General features: G+C 46.2%; 1 protein-coding gene across 1 annotated transcript in view; it reads left to right on the forward strand.

Moving 5' to 3' along the window:
* Positions 1-9952, forward strand: part of LOC120017793 (protein FAM53B-like) — a 37938-nt gene extending 27986 nt beyond the window's left edge. Inside the window, exon 4 of the mRNA XM_038960766.1 lies at positions 8352-9952. Coding sequence (XP_038816694.1) covers positions 8352-8711 — 360 coding nt within the window. The 3' untranslated portion in view covers positions 8712-9952. The remainder of the gene's footprint in view (positions 1-8351) is intronic.
* The last annotated feature ends 2298 nt before the right edge of the window (positions 9953-12250 follow it).

Raw genomic sequence — 12250 nt, forward strand, 5'->3', positions numbered from 1 at the left:
GGTAGTGGAAACGCCAAGCGGATGCTTTACATTTATACATCCGGTGAAATATCTGTCTCATTGTTCTATCTATGTTTGTATTATGTCCAGCCCATGTTGTAGATCAGAGATCATCAACTAGATTCAGGCGTGGGCCTATTTGTTTCTTGAGTGGACGGTCAGGTGGCCAGAACATAATTACAAATCCTTTGTAGACCGCAAATTGATCTTGAGAAGCCCAAGCAGATATAATATTTGACTAAAACATAATAATTTCAAACCTTGCTTACATTTGTATACAATCACAAATACACTACATGACCAAAAGTATGTGGATACCTGCTCGTCGAACATCTCATTCCAAAATCATTAATATGGAGTTGGTCCCCCCCTTTGCTGTCTTAACAGCCACTCTTCTGGGAAGGCTTTCCACCAGATGTTGGAACATTGCTGCAGGGATTCACTTCCATTCAGCCACAAGAGCATTCGTGAGGTCGGGCACTGATGTTGGGCGATTAGGCTTTGCTTGCAGTCGGCGTTCCAATTCATCTCAAAGGTGTTTGATGGGGATGAGGTCAGGGCTCTGTGCAGGCCAGTTAAGTTCTTCCACACTTATTTCGACAAACCATTTCTGTATGTAACTCGCTTTGTGCATGGGGGCATTGTCATGCTGAAACAGTAAAGGGCCTTCCCCAAACTGTTTGGGTAGGTAATGGGTTTCCACTGCTCCAGAGTCCAATGGCGGCGAGCTTTACACCACTCCAACCGGTGCTTGTCTTTGCGCATGGTGATCTTAGGCTTGTGTGCTGCTGCTCGGCCATGGAAACCCATTTCATGAAGCTCCCGACTAACAGTTTTTGTGCTGATGTTGCTTCCAGAGGCAGTTTGGAACTCGGTAGTGAGTGTTGCAACCAAGAACAGACTATTTTTACGCGCTTCAGCACTCAGCGGTCCCGTTCTGTGAGCTTATGTGGCCTACCACTTCGCGGCTGAGCCGTTGTTGCTCCTAGACATTTCCACTTCACAATAACAGCACTTACAGTTGACCGGGGCAGCTCTAGCAGGACAGATAGTTGATAAACTGACTTGTTAAAAAGGTGAGATCCTGTGACGGTGCCACGTTATAAGTCTCTGAGCTCTTCAGTAAGGCCATTCTACTGCCAATGTTTGTCTATGGAGATTGCATGGCTGTATGCTCGATTTGATACACCTTTCAGCAATGGATATGGCTGAAATAGCCGAATCCACTAATTTGAAGGGGTGTCCTGTTTTGTAAACTGTGCATTCGGAAAGTATTCAGACCTTTGACCTTTTCCAAATTTTGTTACATTACAGCCTTATTCTAATTTTATTTATTTTTTAAAATCCTCAGTAATCTACACACAATCCTTCATAATGACAAAGCAAAAATAGTTTAAAAAATTTTACATTTCAAATGTATTAAATTTTTTAAAAACAGATAACTTATTTACATAAGTATTCAGACCCTTTGCTATGAGACTCGAAATTGAGCTCAGGTGCATCCTGTTTCCATTGATCATCCTTGAGATGTTTCTACAACTTGATTGGAGTCCACCTGTGGTAAGTTCAATTGATTGGACATGATTTAGAAAGGCACACACCTATAAGGTCCCACATTTCAGAGCAAAAACCAAGCCATGAGGTCAAAGGAATTGTCCCTAGAGCTCTGAGACAGGATTGTGTCAAGGCGTAGATCTGGGGAAGGGTACCAAAACATTTCTGCAGCATTGAACGCAGTGGCCTCCATCATTCTTAAATGGAAGAAGTTTGGAACCACCAAGACTCTTCCTAGAGCTGGCCGCCCAGCCAACCTGAGCAATCGGGGGAGAAGGGCCTTGGTCAGGGAGGTTACCAAGCACTAGAGTTCCTCTGTGGAGATGGGAGAACCTTCAAGAAGGACAACCATCTCTGCAGCACTCCACCAATCAGGCCTTTATGGTAGAGCTACCAGACTGAAGCCATTCCTCAGTAAAAGGCACATGACATCCCGCTTGGAGTTTGCCAAAAGGCACCTAAAGACTCTCAAACTATGAGAAGCAAGATTCTCTGGTCTGATGAAACCAAGATTGAACTCTTTGGCCTGAATGCCAAGCGTCACTTGACCCCGATCAAACATCTCTGGAGAGACCTGAAAAATGCTGTGCAGCAACGCTCCCCATCCAACCTGACAGAGCTTGAGAGGATCTGCAGAGAAGAATGGGAGAAACTCTCCAAATACAGGTGTGCCAAGCTTGTATCGTCATACCCAAGAAGACACAAGGCTGTAATCGCTGCCAAAGGTGCTTCAAGAAAGTACTGAGTAAAGGGTCTAAATACTTATGTAAATGTGATATTTCAGTTGTATTTTTTAGCCAAATGTCTAATAACCTGTTTTTGCTTTGTCATTATGTGATATTGTGTGTAGATTGAGGTGAAAAAACATTTGAATACATTTTAGAATAATGCTTTAACCTAACAAAATGTGGGAAAAGTCAAGGGGTCTGAATACTTTCCGAAGGCACTGTATATAGTGTATCTCTATATTATGCGTGGGAATACTTGGGAACAGATTTCCAAAATTCAAATCACTTTGAGCTGATTTCCTGGTGTTTTTACAGTCTCTTTTATGTCCAACAATAACCAAAATAATATATGTACCAGTCAAAAGTTTGGACACACCTACTCATTCAAGGGTTTTTCTTTATTTTCATTATTTTCTAAATTGTAGAATAATAGTGAAGACATCAAAACTATGAAAGAACACATATGGAATCATGTAGTAACCAAAAAAGTGTTAAACAAATCAAAGTATTTTTTGTATTTGATATTCTTCAAAGTAGCTACCCTTTGCATTGACAGCTTTGCACACTCTTTGCATTCAGCTTCACCTGGAATTTATTTCCAACCATTTTGAAGGAGTTCCCATATATGCTGAGCACTTGTTGGCTGCTTTTCCTTCACTCTGCGGTCCAATTTATTCCAAACCATCTCAATTGGGTTGAGGTAGGGTGATTGTGGAGGCCAGGTCATCTGATGCAGCACTCCATCACTCTCCTTCTTGGTCAAATAGCCCTTACACAGCCTGGAGGTGTGTTGTGTCATTGTCCTGTTGAAAAACAAATGATAGGAGAAATCTGTCTTGGTGCCTAAAATTGAAAGCGTCCTGTCGGGCTGTATCACCGCCTGGTACGGCAACTGCACCGCCCGCAATCGCAGGGCTCTCCAGAGGGTGGTGCGGTCTGCCCAACGTATCACTGGGGGCAGTGACTACCTACCCTCCAGGACACCTACAGCACCCGATATTAGGTTGTGTGTATTGTTGTGAATTGTTAGATATTACTGCACTGTTGGAGCTACACCCGCAATAACATCCGCTAAACATGTGTATGTGACAAATACAGTTTGATTTGATGAGAGCCAGTTTCATCATAGCGCTTGATGGTTTTTACGACTGCACTTAAAGAAACTTTCAAAGTTCTTGAAATGTTCCGGATTGACCAACCTTCATGTCTTAAAGTAATGATGGACTGTCGTTTCTCTTTGGTTATTTGAGCTGTTCTTGCTATAATATGGACTTTGGTCTTTTACCAAATAGGGCTATCTTCTGTATGCCCAGCCTACCTTGTCACAACACAACTGATTGGCTCAAACGCATTAAGAAGGAAAGAAATTCCACAAATGAACTTTTAACAAGGCATGCCGTTAATTGAAATGCATTCCAGGTGACTACCTCATGAAGCTGGTTGAGAGAATGCCAAGAGTGTGCAAAGCTGCCATTAAGGCAAAGGGTGGCTACTTTGAAGAATCTCAAATCTCAAATATATTTTGATTTGTTTAACACTTTTGTTTACTACATGATTCCATATGTATTATTTCATAGTTTTGATGTCTTCACTATTATTCTACAATGTAGAAAATAGTAAAAGTAAAGAAAAACCCTTGAATGAGTAGGTGTGTCCAAACTTTTGACTGGTAGTGTGTGTGTGTGTGTGTGTGTGTGTGTGTGTGTGTGTATGTGTATGTGTATATCCCTCAGCCATACTGATGCAATGGGGTGTGAATTGTGTGGATGCGTGTTGTGCTAATGGGCTAAGGCCCAGCCACCATGGGGAATTTGTGTGTGTCTGAGAGAACTTGCAGGGTAGAGAGGGGGGTATTTATTTCTCCCTAAATCTCCCCTGCTGGCGGAGGGCTGGCAGAGGAGTCTTGTGGCCTATTAATATCTCCTCATTGGCCTGAGTTCAGGCTCATAAAATGAAGGGGGGCGCTCTCTATCCCTTCTCTCCTCCCCTCCATTTCTGGAATGATAGGCATGGCGAGCATAGCTGAGCTGCAGTCCTTGCCGGGTTGTGGGAACACCTAAGTGGGTGGGGTGTGGTGGCGGGGTGTGGCGTGGCGTGGGGCCCTGCTGTGACAGCAAACTATACACACATGCACACACAGGTAGATCTGCTAAACTAGTCATAGTCTGTCTATCTCTGTCTGTCTGTCTGTCTGCTAGTTATGGGTTAAGCTCTACTTCCCTCCCTTCCTTCCTGTCCCTCCCTGTCCTCTCCCTCCGTGTGCTGTCCTGTCCCTCCCTGTTCTGTCCCTCCGTGTGCTGACCTGTCCCTCCCTGTCCTCTCCCTCCGTGTGCTGTCCTGTCCCTCCCTGTTCTGTCCCTCCGTGTGCTGACCTGTCCCTCCCTGTCCTCTCCCTCCGTGTGCTGTCCTGTCCCTCCCTGTTCTGTCCCTCCGTGTGCTGACCTGTCCCTCCCTGTCCTCTCCCTCCGTGTGCTGTCCTGTCCCTCCCTGTTCTGTCCCTCCGTGTGCTGACCTGTCCCTCCCTGTCCTCTCCCTCCGTGTGCTGTCCTGTCCCTCCCTGTCCTCTCCCTCCGTGTGCTGTCCTGTCCCTCCCTGTCCTCTCCCTCCGTGTGCTGACCTGTCCCTCCCTGTCCTCTCCCTCCGTGTGCTGTCCTGTCCCTCCCTGTTCTGTCCTGTCATGACCCTCCCTGTGCTGTCCTGTCCCTCCCTGTCCTCTCCCCCCGTGTGCTGTCCTGTCCCTCCCTATCCTGTCCTGTCATGACCCTCCCTATCCTGTCCTGTCATGTCCCTCCCTGTGCTGTCTTGTCCCTCCCTGTCCTCTCCCTCCGTGTGCTGTCCTGTCCCTCCCTATCCTGTCCTGTCATGTCCCTCCCTATCCTGTGCTGTCCCTCCCTGTCATGACCCTCCCTGTGCTGACCTGTCCCTCCCTGTCCTCTCCCTCCGTGTGCTGTCCTGTCCCTCCCTATCCTGTCCTGTCATGACCCTCCCTATCCTGTCCTGTCATGTCCCTCCCTGTGCTGTCCTGTCCCTCCCTGTCCTCTCCCTCCATGTGCTGTCCTGTCTCTCCCTGTTATGTCCCTCCCTATCCTGTGCTGTCCCTCCCTGTCATGACCCTCCCTGTGCTGACCTGTCCCTCCCTGTCCTCTCCCTCCGTGTGCTGTCCTGTCCCTCCCTATCCTGTCCTGTCATGACCCTCCCTATCCTGTCCTGTCATGTCCCTCCCTGTGCTGTCCTGTCCCTCCCTGTCCTCTCCCTCCATGTGCTGTCCTGTCTCTCCCTGTTATGTCCCTCCCTATCCTGTGCTGTCCTGTCCCTCCCGGTCCTCTCCCTGTCCTGTCCCTCCCTGTCCTGTCCCTCCCTGTCCTCCCTCTCCATGTGCTGTCCTGTCTCTCCCTGTCCTCTCCCTGTCCTGTCCCTCCCGGTCCTCTCCCTGTCCTGTCTCTCCCTGTCCTGTCCCTCCCGGTCCTCTCCCTGTCCTGTCTCTCCCTGTCCTGTCCCTCCCTGTCCTCTCCCTGTCCTGTCCCTCCCGGTCCTCTCCCTGTCCTGTCTCTCCCTGTCCTGTCCCTCCCTGTCCTGTCCCTCCCTGTCCTGTCCCTCCCGGTCCTCTCCCTGTCCTGTCCCTCCCGGTCCTCTCCCTGTCCTCTCCCTGTCCTGTCCCTCCCGGTCCTCTCCCTGTCTTGTCCCTCCTTGTCCTGTCCTTTCCTGTTCTTTTTCCGCCTGTGTGTGTTTGCTCCAGGAGGTCTCTCTCTCTCCACCCCATAACACACTGTCTCTCTGGGGGCAGCTTATTGTACCAGTACCATGCTTTTTATATGGAGCTGGGAAATACGCTCTGATGAAGAGCTGTATGAGTAGCACTGTTTTGCCAGCTTGTTAGTAGGGTGTTGTTTTGACTGTTTGTTCACAGCCCCATTATCCAGGGGGATATTTCCTTAACCTCTTAGCCCTGTATGTGTGTGTGTTTCTGTGTTCCCACACTAGCAGCTGTCCACACTATCCAGCTAGAACAAAATGCTATGCGCCTTCTAGGACTAGAGGGGCTTACAGGACTGTGTGTGTGTACTGTGTGTGTACTGTGTGTGTATATGGGGGTTACTCAAGGGAGGTGCTCTAGAAGAACAAAAAGCTGAGTAAACTTCAGAGTATTAAAGCTCCTTACCCCAAATCCTGGTTGTAGCCCAAGAGGATTTAATGGGAAGCATATTGCAGAGAATACCCTCCTCCTGCCGTCCACTCCCCCCCCCTTCTCTCTCCCTCTCTCCTCAGTGGGCTATAGGAGGGGTTACTACAGGGGTTGAAGAAAGAGGGTGAGGCCCTCAACAACAAAAAAGTGTGACAAAAATGCCCAACGATGCCATTAAATACTGTTAAATGTCAGCACATGGTGTTTACATACATGGCCTTTGCTTGTCTGTATTTTCTTTTTGAGGTAACTGGAGCGAAGCATTGGCCTCCAGTGTTCACCTGACATACAGTATTATAATATATTGTAGGTGTACCAGAGTATGTCTGAATGTTAGCCCTGCTCATGTTTTAGCCACAGAATGTAAAGCTGACGTCCATAGATAGTAAACATTAAAGTTATATAAACGTATCACTTTATATTTATTGAAATGCCTTTTGCTTCTATTTTCTTTCTCTCATAACAAGCACATTTTGGAAAAACCTTTGGTAAAAGTCTCTACCAGTTCATTGTAACCGGAAGAAGTGAATGAGGGATTTGAGGAACCGTGGGCTTTATGAACACATCTCTATTCACCTCTAACATCTGCTACTGGGAGAGAGGGACGCTTAACCCTTTCACGGCTGGAATATCTCTGGTCTGCCTCTATTGGAAGGCGGAGGGAAAGTCATTTAATGAGGGGACACGTTTTTTAGAGAAGCAAACAATAAGGCATCAATACCACATTCAGTACGTATACTGACACAGATGGAAAAAGATGGCTATGAACCGTCCTTAAATGCCTAGTGTAGCCTACACCAGTCTGAATATAGATGTGTTATGTTGATGATACAGGTTCACATATGGGTGTAGACATAGGGGTATCTTGCATTGGCAGTTGGCACACAAAGAAGTGAAACTCAGTCAGCCCTGTGTTGGGCCACATGGGATGTGCTAATCAAGGTTATGGACAGGCGTTAACAACCGAACACGTGCACACAGCCATACGCACAGCTCTTCACATAACACATGGTCAAACTCTCTCTCTCATGCTCATTAGTAAACACACAGTCTCTCACTCTTGAGCACACATGTCGTTGTAACACAAATAGCCTGCTTTGCATACCTTGCCTGGGCACAGTGTGTTTGGCGTACACACATGTCTGGTTTCTGAAAGGAGAGATCACACCCTGAGTAAACAGAGAGCTGCTCTAGAGTCGTTTTTTCTCTCCTGAGGGCTTGTGACGTCCATTTACTAGGAACACACAAACACTCACTCTCGCTCTCTCTCGCAATAGCAATAACCGTACCTAACCCCCTTTGTCCAACACACGATTATTCATAAGGGTCAACTAGATGATGGGTGTATGAGTTGGCCAGTGCAGTTCAGGGGGTTTACCAAGCTAGGTCAAGCCAAACAATTGGAGGAATCGTATATAGCACATTGTAAGTCTTCAGGAAAGTTTGTCCCTTTTTGTCTGTTGTGTGTGTTTTAGTTGTTCATCCCCTCAGTGCAGCAGGACAGGGAGACCCATGGGGTTGGGAGGAAGAGCATACCTTTGTGGTTTGCAGCTGATTGCGCCATGTCATCATTCCACTGTGTTTCCTCTGACTGAGTGACTTACCAGAACATTAACAAAACTAGCTCCCTAGTGGGAGGGTGAGCTCAGCTCCACCGGTGAAGCAGGAGTCACACACCCATAGGCCATAAAGGTCAAGCTCTCAGGTTTCTCTCAACAACTGTGTTCCAGATGACTTAATGACATTTCTGAAGTGTACATGCATAGGTTTTGTGACCTGAATCAAGATTGAACAGTGAGACGACGATACTATAAATATTTGATGTGTTGTTATAAAGTTATACTAATCAATGTCTCCCTTTCCCTCGCATCTCTTCTCTCAAACAGAAACTCCAGACGTTCCACAGCTTGAGCTGCCCTGGGTTCTCTGGTCTGGACAGCTGTCGCTCATACATGCCCCCGCCCTCCGCCAGGAGCTTGAGCCAATCGGAATCTGACTTCGCCTGTGCGTCTGACCTATGTGCTGAGACTCAACAGGAAGTGGACGAGGAGGAGGATGACTCTTCTTATAAGGAGCTGGACAGTGACTCAGCGTGTAGCCTGGACTCCAGGCCCGGGTCACCATGCAGGGGAGTGGGGGAGAGAATGGGGCAGGGACACACCCCCTGGAAGGGTGAGTATGGGACAGAGAAGGACATCTACCAGCTGGGGGGTGAGCTGGACATCGACCAGATCGAGAGGAACTGAATGCAACCTGAAGCTTTTGGATAAAGGATTGTCATAACCTTTTATGATGGCTGAGGAATGTTTCCGAATGTTTGCCCGGAGAATTTGGAATTTCATGACCACGAGAAGGATGCCTTACGTATGATAGGTGGATATTGAGCGGGTTGAAATGACCTCAGAGAGAGGAACCTAGCGATTTTAGACGGTGGTTTTTGGAACATTATAAGGATGTTTGTAAATGCAGTGGGGGGGATGTTGTATTGCGTGTAATGTCAACGAAGGACAAAGCACGTGTAAGTGTCAATAGAAGGTGCTGCATGTTGAATTGGCAGATGGCTTCTTTGGTTGAACTTTGAGATCCTGCGGGACAAACAGTTTGGCACTGTCTCGTTGTCTTTCTGAATCTAAAGGCAGTGGCTTTCGCTTGGCGACGTGCAGCCTAACTCAGGAGTGGGAAAGTGAGGGATAGTCTTTCACACCTCCAAAAAGCCCTCTCTCCTCTTAGCCTGAGTACCTCCCTATACACCTGGACTGAACTAACCGTACGTTTTAAGCATTAGCAGAAGGAATATGCTACAACTTCTGCTTTTCTCTACCAGACTGGGGGGACATGATGGACCGGGAGAGAGGGATGAAATAGAAGAGGAGAGAAACAGTATTTTTTTCTCATATAGACATCACCTTGACACTTTTCTTCAACTATACCTGCAGGAAGGACATTCCCTGTTGAATTCCAAGTTAGCCCCTAGCCTCTATACCCTATACCCTAGCCCCTATACTCTAGGCACTCCTGTAGATATGAAAGGAAGACAGTACCAGTATTATGGTCATTTCTTCACCTTCCCTTCTAACAGGTGGTGTGGAGTTTTCACCATATTGCTTACCTACACAAGGGTTTCAGATTGCCTAGGGGATAGGGGTCAATTTGGAATTCCGTCATTTGGAATTGCGAAAGTGTTCACACACCATCGCTGAATGTAAATAAGCTTTTAAATGGGTTTGGAAATAACAGGCAATTTGGTCGGTCAGATACATGTGTTGTCTTTACACCTCAGAATACCCTGCTCGAAACAAACCTTTATGACGTTTTGTAGATTCTAATATGCAAAATGTATATTTGAATAAACACTGAATTTTAAGTTTTCAGTTCTAATATCAATGTATATTTTTCTAAATGTATTTTTTATGATCTGTTTGTGAAGGATCTGAATTAAGAGGCTTTTCTTTAACAGGATAGACATGAAATAAAAACACAAACTGCCTCTGCTGTGGTCATGTTGTTTCATTATTATCAGGGAAGGGTGCCATTATACATGGTACAGCTTGACATTCAGTCTTCATGTCATAAACACGACATGGTGTGTGTTTACATACAGTAGATATGCTTCTGATCTGATGTCCTCTAATTGTTTATAAAGTCATTTAACTGCCATTGACTTTGGCACATGATGCCACGCAAGCTGTTTATACCCTGTGATGGATAGGGTCAGATAGGTAAACATCCGTGTGCTATATGATACTGTTACACAGCCCACCGGCACTAAACAAAATGGCAGAAAGTCTAGAATACCCTGGCAACGCCACATACCTTGAACTGAGGCAAGAGGAAGTGATGTCACAGCCACAGGAATGCTTCTTCTCTCCTCAGTTCAGTAGGAAGGAAGACAGACACGTCATCAAGGCGGTGCTGTTTTGCCTGGAGATATCCTGTCATATATTTCTGTTGTCCAAGTCTGAGGGGGCTAAAAGCACCTGTCACATTGAAGAAAATACGATATAAAACTAGTTGATAGAGTTACACATCTTCACTGTATGTTCTTCTGCCCTCAGGGTGCATTATTCAAATAAAGTATTAGTGGAGTGTAGTTTTCCAGCACAACAGGATGTTGCAACCAGCTGAATGCTCTTTCCTTTCACCATGGCCTTTCCTTTGACCGTGGCCTTGAAGTAAAACAAACTCTAACCCCAACGGTGGGGTGTTACCTTACCACACACACAGCCAAAGGCCTTAGAATGAATGCTGACTGTGCGCTCAGGGAGAAGTTCTAAACTGGTCTGAAAATATTTGGATTGCCTTTCTCGCTTGCGTGAAGGGATAGGATGTAGAGTACTCCCAATGACTCCCTCTCCTCAGAGCTGTTGTTACAGCTGCCCACACAGTGCCAGAGTGGGAGTACCGGGTCGATCGAAATGTGGATGGATTCAGAGTGGTTTGAGGTGGGGAAGAAAGATGAAATGAAGGAAAAGGAGGCGAGGCTGTTGAAATCAACAACCTCCTGTTCACAGGCCACTTCTCTCTCCGAAACAATAAGCCTGGAAACACAGAATCACGTTGCCACGGACAACACATCAGTCGCTCAGTCAGACCTAAAGGTCACTGACCTCCTTCCACACACATATGCACACTTCCTGTCAGACAGGAAGTAGCAGGCTGAGAGGAATAGAGATTTAGAGTCTGAGGTAATGCAAACACCCACTCACACGACTGGCCCAGGCCTATAAATAGGAGGCACTATGTAGTAGAGGGAAAAGGCCATGTTACTTAAAGTCACAAACCAGGGCTGTATAGCCTCAATTACGCGTGCAAACACTGATGTTTTAGGGGAAAGCAGAGATTTTAGTTTGTTAGCAGAAAAGAACTGTCAGCAGAATAGGCTTTCGTTCTCAGAACTACTGAGGAGTAGAGCATGGTGCATTTATTAGTCTTGTAAAGGTTCATTTCGAGACGGATTCAAAGACCACTGCAATAAGAACGTTAAGGAAAATACATCTGGTCTTCCATGTTCAAAAGGGTCTAGCTATATGGCCTTGTTCCGAAAGGCCGACCTACCTTATAACTACCTCATACTGCGTCACGACCAGAGCTTTGAGTTCACTGAATGTTCTGTATTTGTCTCGCTCATTAGGTCATATTAGTCTCCACTTCGTGCTGGGTGAGCAGAGACAGTATCTGTGGTTGACATGTGGCCAGTGTCACATGTCACTGATTGACTACCTCTCTACTCAAAGGTCAATGAGATCTGGCACCAATGCCCTACAGTCTGTCGCCATGGTTTCTGCTAAGCCTAGACCTTTCTATACATCCTGTTTCCTTCCTCATAAGGCCAAGGTTTTATTTTTATACAGTTAATGTAACGTTCGTCGTATGGAGGAAGAGAGGAGGACCAAGGCGCAGCGTGAAAAGTATCCATTTTAATCGAATACGTTAAACAAACAAACAAAATAACGATAAACGAGAAAAACACGAAACGAAACAGTTCTGTCTGGTGCAGACACACAAAGACTGAAAATAACCACCCACAAACCCCAACAGAAAACAGGCTACCTAAATATGGTTCCCAATCAGAGACAATGACTAACACCTGCCTCTGATTGAGAACCATATCAGGCCAAACACAGAAACGGGAAAACTAGACACACAACATAGAATGCCCACTCAGCTCACGTCCTGACCAACACTAAAACAAAGAAAACACAAAAGAACTATAGTCAGAACGTGACAGTTAAGTTACACAGACCATTTAAATTTCACTTCAAGGTGTTTGTAATTGCAGTTGTAG

The sequence above is a fragment of the Salvelinus namaycush genome, chromosome 22 (assembly GCF_016432855.1).
Source record: "Salvelinus namaycush isolate Seneca chromosome 22, SaNama_1.0, whole genome shotgun sequence".
Classification (NCBI taxonomy): Eukaryota; Metazoa; Chordata; class Actinopteri; order Salmoniformes; family Salmonidae; genus Salvelinus; species Salvelinus namaycush.